Source organism: Charadrius vociferus, unplaced genomic scaffold (assembly GCF_000708025.1).
Source record: "Charadrius vociferus isolate BGI_N301 unplaced genomic scaffold, ASM70802v2 scaffold14, whole genome shotgun sequence".
Taxonomy (NCBI): Eukaryota; Metazoa; Chordata; class Aves; order Charadriiformes; family Charadriidae; genus Charadrius; species Charadrius vociferus.
In genome coordinates, this window is record NW_009648876.1 from 6392335 (window position 1) to 6412020 (window position 19686).

The following is a 19686-nucleotide window of genomic DNA, read 5'->3' on the forward strand; positions in this document are numbered from 1 at the left end:
TCTGTGCATTTAAATTCTTGTCAGTACCTTTCTGAATCAAAAAACTAAGTTTACCGTGTTTACGCAACATAGATTTCTCTCTTTCTTAGCAATAACAAAAATCTTCCAGTTTACCTTCACAGATTCAAGGAATGCTTTCCATACTGTGGGCAATGGATCTGCCACCAACAGTGATTTTAACCTGTACTCTGTGGTTTTATCTAATCTATTTTAACTTTGAGGCCTGTAGACTATCTATAGATCTGTCTGCACATTTTAATGAACAGATTGCAACGGTATCTGAAGCCTCTTCTATTTGGAATAAAGGAAATAGCAAATCTATCAGTTACCAAGATTTTAGGTTTGGTTTGGTTTCAGATTAACATTAGAGAGTGGTTTAGCAAACACTAATTCTGCATTGAATTCAGTTTTGGTGTCAAATGGGTGAAATTCCTCAGAATGACATAGTTTTGGCATCAGTAAGAGCTTTAGGAGTCAGCTGTAGGCAGAATTTGATATTTAAATTTGGGACACTAATTTGAAATAGCTGTAGTACGTACATACTTTCTATGTACCTTACAAAACTGCTTTTGTCCGACTTTTTTACCTTTTCTTGTGAGCTCCTATTGGAAAGTCTAGTTCTACGTTTGTTGTATTATATGATTTTAATACTAGTTTGAGAGATCAGTGGGTGGCATAGTGACTTCATTGCAGGTTGGGAAATGGCACAGGAGGCTTGTGAGGGAGAATTTTATTCCAACAACGTTTATCTAGAAATATATGGCAAGTTATATTGCAGTTTCAAACAAGGATGCTTTAAAGTTTCATGTGCCATGAATGTCCATCTTTTAGTGTCAAAAAGCATTCTGAATTTCTAAGCACTCTGGTCTGCTGGTATGTTTATTTTATTTTCTGTTAAAAACTCAATTTAGAAAGAAAAACAGCCTTAAGTACCATAGGAAATCACCTCTAGCAAGTTGAATTGTAATCCTGCTAAGGGTAGTACTAGACTGAAAATACTGTTTAGATTTTAAACCCTAGTCAGAATTCAAACAGTCTTCTCGGATGTGGAAAACATTTGGTTTTATTTCTGTTACAGTTATTTTGTGTGTGTGTGCTTCTGCTCTTTCCCATCTGGTTTCAAACCAGAACCAGGGAAGGACTGATAAAACACCATTTCTTTTTCACTATAGTGACTGAAAACAGATTGAAGAAATTCAGATAAATGTCGGAACTCGTTAAAGCATGACCACTTAAATTTATTTATTTTAAGTTGGAAGGGTTGCTGCCAATTAAAATGTCAAATTTACATGCAGAAGTCTATCTATGCTGGTTTCTGTGTTGTGTGGCAGGCAGCATGGTCATTTGGGCACAGTAACGGAACAGAATCTGAACTGGAAACAAACGCACACAGCAGTATAAAAAGCACTGACAGCATCTAGTTGTCTATTTGATAGGACAAGGGGTAATAGTTTTAAGCTAAAAGAGGGTAGGTTTAGACTAGATATAAGGAAGAAATTTTTTACAGTGAGGGTGGTGAAACACTGGAAAAGGTTGCCCAAAGAGGTGGTAGATGCCCCATCCCTGGAAACATTCCAGGTCAGGTTGGATGGGGCTCTGAACAACCTGATCTAGTTGAAGATGTCCCTGCTTATTGCGGGGAGGGTGGACTAGATGGCCTTTAAGAGTCCCTTTCAACCCAAACTATTCTATGATTCTATTTGATTCTGGCTTAAGGTAGTTTTCCAGTGATTTAAGGAAAGGGAAAAAGACACAGAAAAAATAGAAGCTACTGGGACAAATAAAAGGACGTTTGAGGAAATTCTAGTTTGTATTTTATTTTTTATGAAAAGGTTGAAGTTAAACCTGTGCCAGAAGTTCTTTCATTGATGCACTATAAGTAAGGCTTGAAAGTACACTGCATCAGGGAGAAGAGATGTTGTCAAAATGCAACATTAAAGGAAAAAAAGCAGGAATTCAGAACTGCACAATGAAGATGTTCAGATAACTGACAACTGCCTGCAATTTAGACAACTAAGCAAACATGTAAGATATTGCTTAAGGTCTAGAAGAAGACACTGCAGGAGACAATTGAAGATACATGTGACTTTTTAATGGAGCAGAAAGAAAAAATATCACAGTGGAAGCAGGGAAAGCTAGGATGCTACACTCATGCTGTGTGTTTAAATAATCACAGAAGAAATTCAAAGTGTTTCCTTGGTTTTCTCTGGGTGATTCTGAATAACAGGAAAATGGTGCTAACATTTGGCAAGAGGAGTTTTCTTTCATCAGGTCCATTGACGAAGGCAGTTTTGCCACAGTCATCTTAGGGAGAGACTTTAACCTTCAGGTCTGTTACAAATTGGAATGAAACAGATAGTAACAGTGTAGAGCAATCATGTCAGTTCCTACTTGGGACACAGGATACCACATATAGATTGTTGACATGTGCAATAAATAGCATTAGGGTTGGTGGTGTCAAGACTTATTTGGGGCTCTTTAGATAATGTGGCGTATGGATTATTGACACAACCGACAGCTACTGTACTCTGCAGTGTCAAGGAAATCTTGAGCACCCTTTGATGAGCAGGTTATTGATACTTTATGCTGCAGCTGCTCCAAGGGACCCCTTAAGGGCATATCATGATAGTCTGGCTGCATGCTAAAATGCTGTGGTAAAAATACAGAGGAACATTTTCACACGGTTACTGTGAAACTGCCTTTAAAAGGAAAAAAAAATAAAATTCTTGGTTGAAACCTCGTGTTTCTGGCTCAGCTGGTGCTGTATGGACAGATCATAACCCACTCACCCCTCCCCACCCTAGAAAAGAAGATTTTATTATGGAAATACAAACAGACGCTTAATTATCACAGCAGTCAGAGGTGCCACTATAACATATTAGCTTGTATTTAAAAAAAGAATATAAACCTTTTTCACTGAAAAAGCTGCTCTGTGCTGTTGATATGCTTGAATTTATGCAATATGCTGGTAAACAGCAAAATACATACTTATCTTTACCTATGCAGGCATTAGAGGTGAGCTCAGGAAAAAAAAAAAAAAAAAAAGAAAAAAGAAGGAAAGAAGCAAGGGAGGAAAGGAGGGAGAAATGCAGGATATTCTCACAGTCTCTAGGGTGAGACTGGAGTCCTGTTGATGGCAGAGCTACATGGTGTCTTCTCACCTGGTCTCATACTCCAGCTGTGAAAGAGAAATGGAAGGTCAGCATAGCAATGGTGTTTGGTAGTGGCAAACTGAGTTGATTTCCTGAAATCATTCAGGACTAGACCTCCAATTGCATCAGGATAACTGATTTGCAGAAATGTTAATTCCCTGCTTTTGTGTGAAATGTACTTCTGGAGTGAAGCACTGTAACCTCAAAACCCTTGAGGGAAGTACTGCAACCCATCATAAAGATACCAACTTTACTGTGTAGAATGCAGATGTAGTGGATAATTACTTCAGGGAAGGATTTGGAAATATTTCTATTATTAATGAAGTCACTAACTTGTTTCAGGAAGTTAATTGTTTGTTTTTCTGTTAGTCCCACAAATTTTCAGAACTCCTGCATTCCCAGCTCTTGACTGCACAGATGGGTGAATGGAAACCACCTCTTCTGTGGGTACTAGAATAGCACAGCATAGTTATCAGTAGATTTCCATCTTGTCTTCTGGTGACTTTTGTGTCCTGGCTGAGGCTTTTTCAGCATTCAGGGCATTTGTAGGGTCTCTGTTTTATGATGTCTAATATTATAGGAACTCACAGTCCAGCTTTTATTGCTGCAGAGGTTCTCAGCGGCTTTCTCCATTATAGGTCTGTTTTCACCAAACCTGTAGGAATTTCTCTGAGACCTCTGCCCGCTGTTAAATCTAGCAAAGACTAGCCATGGATGGAATGCTCTTAGGAGAACAGACAGATAGACACACAGAGTAGAGGAAACTAATTTCAAAGTTGGAAGAACCATTTCACAATCCAGACCTCAAAGGGTTATAGTTTTGTGGATCTTTTTATTGTTTTTTTTTTCATGCCTTTATAAACCTAACTTTTAGTAACTAGCAGGTTCTGATTCATGCTAGTCCAGATTCTTCTTGTTTCAAAGGTCACAGGACCAAGGAGTCAAGTGGCAGTAATGGTTCTGGAGGCTTTTATGTAGTGGTCTTTACTGGAAAAGTGAATGGCTGCTTTAATTTAGTCCAGCTGTATATAGATCCTAGAAGACTTCAGAGTGGACATCTGTGGAACTGCTCCACACTCCCATAGGTGTAGAAAGAATTGGTATAGCAAAGGGATCTCTTGCATTAGTAAAAGGATTAATGACAGCTGGAGGAATTCTTAGCTGATTAGGACCAGGTTCTGTCTTCTTTGCATTATAACATGGGATAAGAAGCTGATGATAAGAACATAGGTTTTTATTTTTTGCCATGTATCTGCTAAAGGTTACAGTTAGAAACGGCACTGGATTGAATGGACTTTGGATTTGTTCTTAATATTTTGTGTTCTTATTATCTCTGTATTCCATTGTCTATAAAGTATTCTTAACATGTTCTTCTTTCAAGAAGAGTGTAAATCAGAATGATATGCTAGGCAAAGAACTCAATTTCTCATTCAGATCTATTTTGGTTGTCTGTATTGCCATCTAATAGATTAAATATGCTAAGCATAAGCCCCTCATCCTGTTCTCCCTGAGCACAGCCTCTCTGCTTCATAAGTATGAAATTGTGTGATGCAAGTGAGAACACATGTACTCAGTTGTGGGCTAGAGGTCTAATTCTAGCAAGCCAATTGTCAGGATCAACCACCAAAGCATCTGAGAACCCACTGAGTGCAGGTGTTATTTTAAGAGTGCAATTAACTCTGTATCACAAATTCTTCCCTATCATTTTTTCACTTAGTTTTTTTGGACGACAGACATTTAGATACCTTTATCTGTTTACTTTCACAGAGTGTCAGTTTGTGTAGTTTGCAAGAAAAGCTAGCCAAACATGCAGATATACAATGAATATAAGATCAATTTGAAAGGAGCTGAAATATAATACATAACACAAAAGGGCTTTACACTTGCAGCTTTGGAAACAATAGCCTTCATAGCGGTACTGATTGCTCCCACAATCAGTTGTGCTTGTGCAGGTGCTTCTACCTGCACAGTGTTCCGGTTAGATCAGGTTCCCACAATCTCTTGCTGTGTGGTCTGAGGTGCAGGTCTGGGGACTCGGCCCTCCTTCTGCCAACTCTCGCTATTTATCATAGCTCCTGCTATTGGGTCAGCTTACTCTTTCAGTTTTGTCACTTGTGGTAGTAAATGTTATGCAGGTGCATACAGTGTCAAGTCTTTTACTCAGGGCGGCACCTCTTGGTGCACAAATGCATATGTGATTGGAATATTTGTACCACTGAAGGGCAGAAACCACTTGATATTCAAATCCTACATATCCAAAGCAAAGCCAGTCCACAGCTAGGTATACACTTAATCCTGACCCAAAGCGATCACATTCTCAGGGTAAGAGATCTATAATGTAATCTCTGTATGATAAGGCTCATCCTAAATAGATATAGTTGATTGTATTAGATGGCATGCAGTTATTGGCATCACAATCTGCTGTCCAAACAGTCTGGAACCAACCCTAGGAATCCTGTATAATTGAAGGGTAGGAGCTCATCAGGAATTGGCATCATAAAGATGAAAGGTCAGTGCTTTAATACACAACTCCCACAAAATTGAATTTTAATTAAGTGCGACAGTGTTGAATCCCTCCCTCAGGAGTCCTTTTTCTCCCTTTTTCTTTACACTAATATATATAGCCCTCCTCTCAGAAAAGAGAATAGCAAAGGGAGAGTATAAATATTCTGCCTGCTAAGATTTTAACTTCAGAGGTTTTCAACAGTGGTTAGTATAGCATGCACTAATGTAAACCAGTGTTTTGTTTCAATAATGAATCATTTATGCAGAAGAATGGACAGTGAAAAATAGCATATTTCAATTAGAACAACAGTTTTTCACTTCTTTTGTGTGTGTATGTACCAGTGGATCCCCAAAACTGTCCATTGGTGGTTTATATACTGCGTGGTGAATTGAAGTCTATAGGCAGTAAGGTTACTTTTCTGTTACCTTTCACAGCCCCTTCAAACAGTTTGGGTTGAAGTTGTTCAGAATGAATAGTTCAGGTTGTCCACACTGTTGAATAGTTAAGTTTTCAGTTTGAATAGTTCAGGCTGAAATCAGTCAGATGGAAGACCACAGACTGGAAACCACTGGTACAGACACAGGGAATGTACAATTTACTGAATGTCTTCTTGCAATAAAAGTGTCTGCATCTCATGTAAAAGATTACTGTATCACTTACCATTTTCCACTTGTCCCAAAAGAAGCAATGAAAGTAAACTCATACTTCCTATCTCTCGCTAGTGGGTACTACTCACCTTTTAAAATGAGAGGTTTCCTCCTCACCGTCACTGAAAAATAATCCAAAAGCTTCAAGTTGTAGCAGGTCATCAGACAGTTAGAATCTTAAAGCCATGGAAGCCTAACACGTAAGTTAAAATAACCTGTGCAGCCAGCTGACTTCAGCAGCACTAACGCTGTGCTGGGTAAAGCATCAAACCACTTCTAACAAATAGTTTAATTCCCTCAATGCACATCAGTGTGTTTTCTACATGAAAACCTGCATGAAGAATTTCAGGAGTTCAGCTCAGCAATTTAGATCAGTTAATCAAACAGAGGCATAACAATGAGCAGAGGTATAGAGGATATAGCAAAACAATGCAAGTACTTGACCAAAAAATTTCACAGTGATAATTAAAGATCATCTGGCTTCTATCATGTAACTCAGTTTTGTTGTTCTTATCTGTATTTTGGCACTGATACATTTGTCTGCATGTTATAGGAATGGGTTAACCAAAAAAACCCCCAATTATCCTGTGATAAACTGGGTGCAGAATAAAAGCAAGATGTCTGTCCCGGATTATTTTTTTTTTCTCACATTAGTAAGCCTCACTATTTCTCTCTTCTAATAACATTGCAATATGAGCCAAGGATATTTTTTTTCCCCCTACTGTGATGCCAACTTTTCAGCAAGTCTAATAGCTTTCATGGTACAGTTTCCTCTATGCAGTCAGGATGGTTTGGGATTTTGCAGCATTATAGAACGGCCTTCTAGAAAAAAATTAAATTGCTATCTGCAAGGCAGAGATCCCTAGAAGTCATTTATTACATTTGTATACAAAAAAATTTCAAACTCTTAATCTCTGATTTTTTTCTTGAACTCCTGTTGCTTAGAGATTTGTAATCTTTCTGTGATTCTCAGGCTTATCTCTGATATTTGTCAATCTATTATCAGTGAATAAACCTGGGAATACACCTTAAGAACCTGACTGCTACCTTTAAACATTATTCTTGCTTCTAAACTTTTCTCCTCTACGCTCTCCACTTTTGCAATGGTTCTGATCTGTAACAAAATCTGTTTTTTCTAATCAAGTATTCAATCTGCCTCTGCAACTTTTTGCTGCTTTGGTTACATAAACATACTTATTCTGTAAATCTGGCAAAAGATTCATGAAGGGAACCAGTAAAGTTTACTTATCCTCCTTCGTTTCTTGGATTCAAGCTATAAAGCAGTCCTCCTTATTATTGACACATTTATTTTTTGGCACTTCCTTGTTGTCATAAATTGCATCCTGACCACACGAGCAAAGAGCACGAAGATGACAAATTAGGAAGCTGGCATCAAGTTCATTCTAACCACATCCTTTGAGCTTGTCCTCTTACCTCATCTTTTTTACTGTAGTTGTTTTGGTGCCAAATACACGGTGCTTTGTTGCCAAATATGTGTCATTAATTCACAAGGAGTCTATGGTCATGTAGCCATATAACCATTATGGTGGACTGTGATTGAAAAAATGGCAGTGGTGTGACAGTTGAAAACAGAGTTTTCTATGTATTTGATGTTGGGATTTTTAGTCAGTGGTAAAAAGCTTGTAGCCCAAGGAACACTGCACTAAGTTCTATGCCTTTTTATTTTATTTGGACTTTTGTTTTGTTTTGTTTTCTGCAAGGGATTGAAAAGACTGAAGAGGAGAAATTAAGGTTTTAGAGATTTTTCTAAGTCAGCAGATGATCAAACTTTAGTTGGTCGTTTTTATCCATGTGTATCAAATACATCCCATGTAAAATCCTATTTCCAGGAATAATACTCCAGTTGTCTCATAGTACTAAATTGTGAAAGCCCAGGTCAGATTTTCCACTTAAGTGGTTATGCTGTTGTATGTTTGTCGGTGTTGCTGGAGGATATTACTCTGATATCTTAATAGTGAGAGCACAGTAGATGGGCACTGAGGCTTTGAATCAGATTTCGGTTAGCCATGGTTTGTGCCTTTTATTTCATTTCAAACTCCCATCCAAGAATAGTCGCCATGTTGAAATGAAACTTACTTTTTTGTTGCTGTCTTTAGTAAATCATGTTTTATAAGCCATGCTGTAACATAACAAATAAATTGTGCAATGATATGTCTTTTATAGGAGAAGGGACTATTTGCTTTTGTAAATGTCAATTGCATCCAATACTACCTCTCTTTTAAAAAGAGAGTAAAATATTTTTGCTGTTATTGAATGTTGTATGTCTAATTGGTGAGAGGCTTTGTCCTCAAATTAATGCTCAGCTCCACTTATAATATCATTATGTCACAACAGTGAAAAATTCTAATTAAGATGATCTGTTTGCCAGAAAAAGTTTAGTATATCAATTAATCTGTTTTATCATGGGGGAGTATTCCCTTCCCCAGCCCCTATCTCCTGATCAGAGCCTGAATGATGAGAAAAACATCACAGATGCGTGCTGCATTGGACAAAGAACACATGCATGCATTTAAATCATGTATATCTTACTTTTTACTGATGTAATTGTGAAATATGTTCTTTTTGCATTCATAATTAGGGGGTGGAACAGATGGTGAAGGCTTAGTTTAAAATAATCTGTCATTAAAATAACCTAGCCTACTGGTAATTCTTCACTCTAACTGGAGTTTAGGTCAGGGTAACAGAGTTTTTTGCATCATTGGAATACACTAGAAAGAATTAGGGACTTCATGGATAGTATGAAATATGAGGATATTCTCCAGAAGGACACTGTAGTAAGGCGCCAGTGAATTAAATTTGCCTGTAGTGGGAATATGCAAAAATGGCTAGGACAAAATTCCTCTGACAAATATAAATCCATTTAGTACGATGCATTATACATTAGTGCATATTCGGTCAAAGTGGTACAGTGGGTTTCATATCCTGAGAGGAAATAACCTCACTATTCTACAAATACTGTAAGAGGCACTTAGTATTTTGGGTTAAAAACCTGTGCTTTACATTTTCATATTATTCTGATGTCAGAGGATATAAATTATAATTATTGGCATTATTATTCAGAGGTGCTGTAGCTAGTGACTTTTACATCTGAGTCTCACTTCCTTCACGTCTACCACATTGACTTGCTGGTATGTGACAAAGGAAATCTTATATCAGCCCTGTCTGGCTAGTTTAGAACAGTTTTCAGGAATAAGAAAACTGGCTCAATAAATCAGATACGTGCACGTCTTTAAAGCATTATTTTTGTGTTTCCTCTAAGATTTCATCCTCTAACAGCTTTGAAGGAAGCATATAGATTTCAGCATGGTATTATGATAAATCTTCTCGAGGAGGGGCAAGCATTAACATTTGTGTCGGTTCTTTTTCATCTTAATCCAACCTTGGTTAATAATCAGAAAATTCTACATAGTGGGTAAGAAGATGTAATTAACCCTTTGACCCCAGAATCTTAATTGGTGCCTGTTGAAAACAGTGGGGCAGTTAAAAAAAAAAAAAATTAAGAAGTAGCCTGTGGTGATTGAAACAGCATAATACATAATGGTTTTCTGAAATCAAAAGTACTATGGAACTTCAGCTTTAATCACATTTTGCATAAAACCAGTAAGTGTAGGTTTAAACAAGAAGTTGCCAGTCTTCCTTAAATTGGATTGTGCTCAAAATTGGCATTTGGGGTCACCCTGACCCTTTTTCAGCTGCCACACTAGATGGGATAGGACTGAGTTTATGACAATCAGCTTCATTTATAAAAATAAAAAAGAAATGAACCCAAGAATATTTTCCTAACAGAAGACACTCAACCTTTATATTCATGGCCTCTGCTTCAATGAAAATAGGACATTTTATGAAAAAGCAGTTACCTTTGCGGGTCCTATTTCTATATTATAGTTGATGATAACTGTGGAACATCTGAAACATGAATCCTACCTGTCTTTAAGCTACAGTGAAACTGTTCAGAAATCCTCGCTGGAAATATCACTGTGGCGCTCATTTTGAAAGAGAGATTTGAAAACTGACTAAATCCAGTATCCTTTCTGCATTTATTTTGTCCTTAGTTGTACGTATGTAATATGAATAATACTTCCAGAGACTTCTCATTAAAACAAAATTGTTTGTAAATAGGTAGTATACAATGGTATCAAATACTCTTCTTCAGTATATAACATAACCTCTGTTATGTTGCCTGCCACCTTCTCTGAAGTCTGCTGCTCTCTTGGCATGCACAAAGGACAAACGCTTTATGAAAAATTGAAAAATTTCAACACGCATTACTTAAATAATAAATATTCATAAATAATACCTATGAATAACGAATGAGACAGTCCTTCAGAACTACTGTTTGACCTGTATAAGGAAAAACAACATTGTCACAAAAGTGGTGCATCTCAGCCCTTTCATACTGGTGGGAGGAACTGCCGTGCATTGGAAGGTGGTTATTTCTCCCCCTGGTTTTATTGTCGTTTTTCTTAAGTATTAGGACTTGAGCTTTGTACTTGGGGCCTTTGTTCTAATGTCTTTGTATTTTAGGAATGGAAGTAGGTAGCGGTTACATTAGCTATTAATCTGTGGCTTTTTCAAAATACAATTAAATAAACTTTCGGATTTTGCTCTACTAAACAAAATGCTGAATTCGGTCAGTTTTTTTACCCAAACATAACTTCACGGAGGAGGGAAAGGAAATGGAGGAAGAGAGGGACTGATCATGACTTAGTAGTCCCAGTTGGCATACTGAACTAATTTTATTGCACGGGCGAGAAGCCAAAGGAGTTGTGGGTATGCTGCATTGGCCCTGCCAGTCCATCAGTGGTGCCTCCTTAGTTACCTCCCTTGTAAAACAAGGAGGCAAAAGTAAGGAATAGTCTCCCAGAAAGAGAAGAAAGGGGTAAAGAATTAAAACTGTTTAACTGAAAGGAGAGAATCAGAGTCAGTGGCATGGAAAAGTAGCAAGTGGTTAAGATGTCTAACACTTCTCACTTTAATACTCTTCCTGGTTGCTGTTGACTGTTCAAACTTTAGCCGTGAAGGGTGAAATGTCTTTGTACAGTTATGTCGACCAAAGATAGTTTTATTTGTTTACATTTTTCCAGCAAAGCTGGTTTCAGCCAATTCCAAGACAACACTGAGGGAAACTTTTATGTCTAATCAATACTAAAAGCTTTCTTCAAACTTTTGTTTCATTAAGAAACCTGAATTCCTAAATAAGATGACATGCAGAAAAGAAGCAGGAAAGCCATCAGTGACTCAGAGAATTATTTTTTGCTCTATCCAGATATGCCAGATAATTACACAGTAATGCAGTCTACTACAGAACAGATCATAAAGGTACTCCAACTATGTGTAACTCTTGAGTAAAAGAACAAGAAGACCACACTAAAAGCCCGAATATGTAAAAAGCTGAGAAGAGGAAAGTTGTTTTTATATGTGAAACATCTTTCCTCAAGATATCATTGAGCCAAGAACATAACAGGATTAAAAAGAAAAAAAAAAAGGTAAAAAGTCTTGAGCACACTAATTATAAAAAGTAATTATAAGGAATGTCAGATATCATGGTCATGCCAACTGGTAACAACCTGAGGTTAGAAAGAAACTTCTGGAATGCTTGTCGTTACCTACATAACCATTATGGATATTTCAAACACTGTTCTGAAGCATCTAGGTACACACTGTCAGACCCAGGAAAACCAACCACTGCAGATAGTTAGTCTGATTCAGTATAGCAATTTATTGTTGCTTGTGGAGAATGGCATTCGAGCAAGAACCATTCTTGCTACGTGGCCAGGAAAGCAGGGTGATGAGTCTCAGTTATATTTCTGACAGAAGATTAAACCAATTTCCTCAAGGGAACATGGGACAGAGTATCAGGAAAACTTAAACCCAGACCTTTAAAGATTTACTCTTCTGATCTATCTGTGATGGGGAAAGTGGATAGCAGCAAGAAAAATTATACGCAGAGAGGGGGAGATCAAATTTGTAAAGGTTTTGATTGTCCTTGTATGGGTCTAAGTTTGAACTTCACTATTCCAAATTTTCCACCTGTTATTGATGTTAAAATTCAAGGAACTGATGTTAATCATTTGAAAAGAAATGATGATGATTTATAAGAGGCCATAAATGGCTTGCATAATATAAATGTTTTTACATGAAGGAAATCTATGCAGATTTACATTTTTATTAATTCATAAATATAAATTAGAGTCTTTCTTTAATGCAGTGTCTTTAGTGAGGGTTTGTTTTCCAATATGTGGTTTATTCTTTTTAGAAAACACAGATTTTTTGAACTAATTCCACCAGCTACTACATCAGAGAGGGGTGAACACTTGGCAAAGACAGCTTCTGACCAGCAGCGTGTTAGAAATTAATCAAGAAGCAGAAGAATAAAAAAAAAACAAAAAAAAACAAACAACCAAACCACAGAAATAACTGTTCTGTATTTGAAAAGGAAGGAAATGATTACATGACTTTGTCATCATATATCTCCATCAGATTTGTGTGAATCTCTTATTTTTTCTTCCAAAACCAGGTTGATCTCTCAAATGCTACAGTTATATTTTTAGTTTACACATAGCTTTATGCCAAGGGGATATTTGGGATGGGTTTTTTTGGGATTGTTTCTTGTTCACCCCAACATTTGGGGTGTTTCTTATTTTATGAGTTGTTTTACATTTCTAATTTCTGGAATTTTGCTCTTTTACTTTTGCAATGGTGCATGTCTGTTTGCCAATAATCAGCCTCATAAAAAGCATAAAAGTAAAGGCACATATAGTGTATGAAAGGCAGTTTCTTCCTAGTGAAGACTTGCTCTTACTCCTAGAGGTATATTTCCGTCTTGATGTGCAGTGATTTACTCCATGTGTCAGTTTAGAATATAGTCCTTTGTTTATTAACTGCAGTCATGTTTCAAAAGGTATACATTAATCTGTGTAGTTGTATTTTGATTTTTGCAGTTGCAATGGAAACCACATCCAAAGACTTGAACCTGTCAAAATAAAATCTGATGTAGGGTTTTACACCAAAGGGATGAAATTCATAACATTTCTATAGACCTAAGCTGTAAACATATTTGACAGTAATCTGCTGATTGGCTTTGTTTGTTGTCTCACAAAAGGAAAAGAGGGGGGAGGGTGTGTGTGTGTGTGCGTGTGTGTGCGTGCGTGCGTAATCCTCAATTAATTAACAAATTATTGAGGTCCATAGTGGTTTGAGTGATGGTTGGATTTTATTTTCTCTTTTTCAGTTCTTGAAAGTGATTTTATTCTGGGATATGGGGGAGATGGGGGGGGGGAGGGGGGAATCTTCCTACATACCATTTTATTGGAAGGTTATTTGTTTTCCTTATTTATTTCTTCATGTAAAAAATTGAAGAACATTTTATTTTTCTATATTTCTTGTCATGGAAATGAGATAAATTTTATACAGTATATGACAGATGTAAGCATGACAATAAGTCCTTGAACTTTGGAATATACTCATATGCTGTTTGTTAATACGTAGAAAGAATGTAAAGGAATTGTCTTAAGGATTCAAATTAAAAACACCCTCACAGAAATCAGAACTTTTTCCTCAATTTGTTCTGCGATGCCTTTGTTTGAATCTATTTCTATCAGGAATTTAGAATTTTTTATTAATCTATTTACTTTTTTTTTTTCTTTACTCTGTAGTCCCTGGATGGATTTGTATTTGCACTAAATCAAGAAGGAAAATTTTTGTACATTTCAGAAACTGTCTCCATCTATTTAGGCCTGTCCCAAGTAAGTACATGCTTTCAATTCTAGAATATAACTGTGTATGATGTGTTCTTCCGTTTATCATTCTTAAAGAAGTAATAATTTAGTTTCTGTATTTTGTGTGGATTATTGAATTAGTTATTTAAAGTGGCATATGGTTCATCCTGAGAAGTAATTGAAAAACATATCTATCAGTCTTGGACGTTGGGATAAGACAAACTTGTGCCTGAAAACTTTTTGCCGTGAAGGATCATTATTAATTTATTGAGAACAAATGAAGTTTCTTTTCTCAGTTGTTTTGAACTTTAAACCTCTATACCTGATAGGAAAGGGACACACTAATAGTACTTCCCTTGTGTCCTATTACTGGATGTTTATGGAGTACCCTGCATTATCCAGGGAGCTGACACGATGACAGGGAGTCATTTGGAGTCAAGAAATGCTGAAAGAGACCATTAAAAAGTCTTGCAGGGAGGGTTCCACCAAGGACACATTTTGCCTCTTTCACAAATGCTCACTAATATGAAAAGACAAAATTATAAAATATAATAATTTCTGGTTGGTTTTTTTTTTTTCATTTAATTGCTGACAACTGTTTCAAAGATTAAAAGGCAGGACACAAGTGGGGGGAAAGTTGCTTGTTGATGCTTATTCCTAATCCTGCAGCATTCAGAAATGTTTAGGAAGGATAGCTTCTTTCTGCTTGTACTTAGAAATGCAACAGAAAGATTTTGCATGATGATTTTCAGAGTAGGATAATCTACTTCTATTGCAGTCACCCTGAGGAGAAAAAGAAAAACTGCGATAATATTTATTTCAGCTCCTTTAAATTGGGACCCATACTGCTATGAGGAGGCAACTATTAGCACTGGCAACTGTCAATTTTGCTGTACCCCAACAACAATGAAATGGGAAATTCTAACATTTGGTGCAGAAAAAGACCAATTTTAAATATTAGCTGGTGAGAGTACGAATAGAGGTTCATTAACTCCTCAAAGAACATGCAAGCAATTGGCTGTAATAAGTTCAGTAATTGTTATTTTGTGCTGGCTTTAGCAAACCCAATGATAGAAATGGAAACAGAGCTGTTTCTAACTCATATCAGTATTCTTGTCTCTCATTAAAGTCCCTCGTTTTGTAATAGACTTTAATCCCTGCCTTAATCTGTTTGGGAGTTAGTATCAAGAATCTCAAATTTTGAAATTGGTGCGCCACCATGTTGCTAATACAGTAAAGAATCGGAACTTTAATGTTTATTATTGTCTTATGCTCATATTAATCTGTTTTACGCATAGTATCCAACGAAGTTTAATAAGCCAGTAAAGAAGAAGGATGGATAATTAGTTTAAGCAGGTAAATGCTAATTAGGAAACTCCTGAAAGGCATCCATTATACACTAGCTTAAAACAAATTTTACAGCCCTGGTTAGTGGTGTAATCCAAATTCTGTCAAGGCAACTGCATTTTCTGTAATTGAGATGTGTATGTTTGCTTTGCATAACAGATGGCTCTGTATGCTTAGACTGATAGCTAGGAAAATAATAATTGCATTATTCTGGCCAAAAGAATATTAGCTCTTGGGTTTTGGCCATTTCAGTCAGTCCTCCTGCCAGCACAGCATATGCACATATATGGATTGGATTTTCAAGGAAATTGATGCATCTGGAATAGTGTGGCCATCTGAAATATCATCTGTTCAAGAAAAATTTGGCTTTAACCCTATGCTGTCTCTTGTTAAAAGCATTTTCTGCCACTTTCTTTTTAACTATAGGAGTTGGTAAATCTTTCCTTACTCTGAGCTTTCATCATGTTGTTAAGACTTTACACTTCATCTTGATCCCCATATACATTTCAAGGAAGGGTTCAGGTAAATAAAGCAATTGTCTTTGCATTTTAGAGTATTTGATATAACAGGACAAATGTTTCCTTGCATTCACTGCTGAAAATATTGATGGAAAAACTACCAAAACTGGGACTTTGGATTTTAATACAATAATAGATGAAATCTACTGAGATCTACTAAAATATCTGTGATTTTCACTGTTCTTCCCTTCTGTCTTTATGGAGACACTTTGTATTTCTCAGACATACTGCATTTATATTTTTAATAAATTGTTTTCATGGTATAATTATATAGTTAGGTCTTTTAATAATGACAAAAGAAATGCTGTAGCTACTTGCTACTGAATCACTATTCAAAGCGTTATTTGTTACAAAAAATATTAGCAAGAATATGCGCAAAACCATTTCTCAAACTGTACATGGAAATGCTACTGTTTGCCATGCAACAATCTTAAAATACTTGTGCATTCTGAATTTCTGGGGTGGTGCTATGTGATACATGTGGTATTGCATTTCTTGCACTTCAGGTAAACATGGGTGGGTCCCTATCCTGATACTCCCCAAGTATATATTTATATAGAACCTCTAGGTAATTTTGCACTTCAGAAAGTCTGGATGTACATGATAAACATTTTTATTTGAAATATCTTCTTCAAGTGCTGATGTTGGAGTCTTACTTTCTAGTCAAATGACTTCTTAGATACTTTGTCCTGGTTTGGTTGGGGTTTTTTTCCTTTTTAACTAGTACACGTGGGAATAATGTACGATATCTTTTGTACTTGCAAAGCAAAATCTCATGTCTCTTAGCTAAAGGAAAATAGTCCTTGTACTGAATCTCAGCAGGTGAAAACAGTTTTTCACAGAACCCAGTTTTTCTCTTTTCTGAACAGTGAGAGCCAGTGGTACAAAACAAATGGATGCTGATGTTCTAAGATAGCTGCAAGGCTAATAGTAAAGAAACCTGATAAAACAATATCTTGGGAGGTAGCCTGGCAACGATGATAATAAAGTTACTCCTGGCAAAATAACAGTATATTTGAACAGTAAACAAAAATTACAATAAATACTCTTTTGACATTACAATGAACGTACCTTGCATGTAGACACCCATAGATATATACGTTTTGAACACTGTCTTCCAGCTAATGCTAACCAAGAATTTTAAGTTAGTTTGGCAGATGTGGATTTTAGATAACGGTGTGGAATTGCAATCAGAGCAGTTTCAGAGAACACAGATGCATTTCAAAGTAGAGGGAAAGACACAAATAATGAAAATAATGAATGAGAGAAGGAAGAGAATAAAAGCAACAGAAATGGGCCAAAATCTCCTAGTTGTGTCCTTACTCTATATAAATTGTTATAGATCAATTATGCTTTGGGCAAGCTGAAATAGTCCAACATACTTTCCAGTATTCAGTAGTTTCAGGAACTTTAGTATTTGTTGGAAGACCCGGACGTGTCTAGAAATGTGCAGTACAGCCAGGATTTCTTTGCTGGGTCAGATATCCTGAGCTGTGGTGGTGTGGCTTACCCTTTTGCCAATACAAACAGCTTTTTACCTTGCACCTCTGTAGTGATGTAAAAATATTTTGTCTTCATATATACCTATTCTCTGACATTTTCAAGTCAGCAGGTAATTTTTGATACATTGCCATCTTTTGTATACGCAGTCCCTGATTTCCTTTTAGAAATGAGATGAGATTTCAAAAGTAGATGGGTAAAATGAGTCACCATATCTGGACATTGAAGAGGCACTCGACTCACTCCTTCAGGCACTTAGAAGTCAGTATCAGTGCTTACCTAAGAGATTTCAATTCTGTTGCAAGTCTCTGTGTTTGAGACTTAGGCCAAAAATATGCTGAAACAGAAATGGTAATAAATAGGGAGAAAAATCCAGAACAAATGATAAAATTGTCAGACATATGAGGTTTCAGGGTCAATAGGAAATATTATGGGCTGATAAGCTGGTGAGGATACTTTTGCTTTCAGGAAACAAGTTCTTAATCACCTCTCACCAAGGGTTGTACTCAACAAGCATTGCTTCCCCTCTGTGAGGTCTACACCTTAAAATAAAATGTTTCCTACCTTTGTTCCCACTTGTCCAGCACACAGACCAGTTTGCAAATTGGCTTGTTGAAAAGACAACTCACTAAAAAGGAGCAGTGCAGCTGCAGGCATAATAGGAGATAATAGAGAGGAGGAAGGAAAAAAAGAATGAATTGTTGAGATTTTGTCCTTTTTAAAACAAAGCAGGTATATTACCTAGGTACAGTGTTACTAGTAGCATAACCTGTCTCCTTATTTTGGATTTCTGTGCGTTTGTTCTATGAAATGGCAAATAAAATTACAGCTACAGCACACAAGTACAAGGTCAAATAAATGACAGTACTCAGTCTATTTGTGAAGCTATTCTGAAAAGGAACCATGGTGCCAAATGTGGTTTATTTGAATAATAAAGAAGAATTAGATTCCCCTGATAACTTGGCTGAGGGCCAATAAATCACTGGAGGTTAAGAATGCTTTGCAACTGCCATGTATTTCTTTTGCTTTTACGAAGCACAAACCTCAACTACTATGCTCTACCTGTTTTTCAATGCAAATCAAATTGGGGTTAGTAGATGGTTAAAGGATTGCTTTTGTGCTCTGTTTGCTTAAAAAATAATATAAACCAATCTTGACACTTGCATTCATTCTGTAAATTCTGCCTTATTTTCACCCCGTACAGTTAGCTAAATAATAATGAAAAAAAAAAAATTAAAAATTCAAGCAAAAAATAACAACAAAAGCCAAGAACTTCACAGGAAAACTACAATTTTTTAAAGCAAATCTCAACAATAACCCATTGAAAAAAAAAGAGCTTTCTTTGTTTTGTTGTTGTCGGCATTGTTTCAATATTCTGAATTTAAATACCAGTATGTAGAATGATCATTTCTGCTCATTTAATAAATTGGTGCAGTAGCACTAATAATTTTTTAATAGTTTGTCCCCTTTAAAAATTAGCAAATAAAAGCCTGGGAAATCCTGTGTGGGTCATGTGTTTTTCAAATAAGTTTTGTCCTTAATTTTCAGCATAAGAGTAAATGAACTTTCTTATCCTTTATGCTAAAAGAAGTGAGCAAGGGAGGAGCTCTGTTGCAATAGAGCAGCTCTGAGGATTTTGAGAGCAGTAAGAAAATATAAGTATCAAAATAATTCAGAAACAGTACAAGGCACAGTGGCACATTATCAATTTACAACATTTAAATTGATAAATGCTTGGTGGTGAAGGCCTACAAGGGCACTTTGAAAAGCAAATAGCGACCTGGTGAAGAAATTGATTTTTCCCCCCCGAAAATGACTGCATGATGCATCATTTGACTGCATGCTGTCCAAGTGCTTGACAGAGATAATCTCAGCAATCCCACGGGTGACCTTATCGTTCTCACCAGGGCAACTTTGTCTAGGTTCTGACTTTGTGCATGTCAAGGTTTCTTCAGGCAGGATCCTTAGGGGGAAAAAGTTCCTCTGTTCGATCCAGATATTGAACCACTCTTCAAGGCACTCTCCCACCCCCAAAAAGGCAAGCTTGTTTCTTTTCTTCATAATTATGAATGAACCGAACAACAGAAAATATCTATAGACGCAATGTCTTTGCTGAAGCCATTATTGCCTTTTCAGTGTAGCTTAGCTTAGCTCTTAAAGGAGAAAGGATACCTGCCATTAGAGGTTATCAGACACAGTTGAAAGGCTCCAAAACATATGGCACTACTCTACATAACAGAAATATCCTGCCTGCTTTCTTTCTTGCACTCACTTTCA

The 19686-nt window shown here is 36.5% G+C and overlaps 1 protein-coding gene across 1 annotated transcript in view; it reads left to right on the forward strand.

Annotated features, from left to right (window-relative positions):
- Positions 1-19686, forward strand: part of NPAS3 (neuronal PAS domain protein 3) — a 675200-nt gene that overhangs the window by 473159 nt on the left and 182355 nt on the right. Inside the window, exon 6 of the mRNA XM_009887006.1 lies at positions 13982-14071. Coding sequence (XP_009885308.1) covers positions 13982-14071 — 90 coding nt within the window. The remainder of the gene's footprint in view (positions 1-13981; positions 14072-19686) is intronic.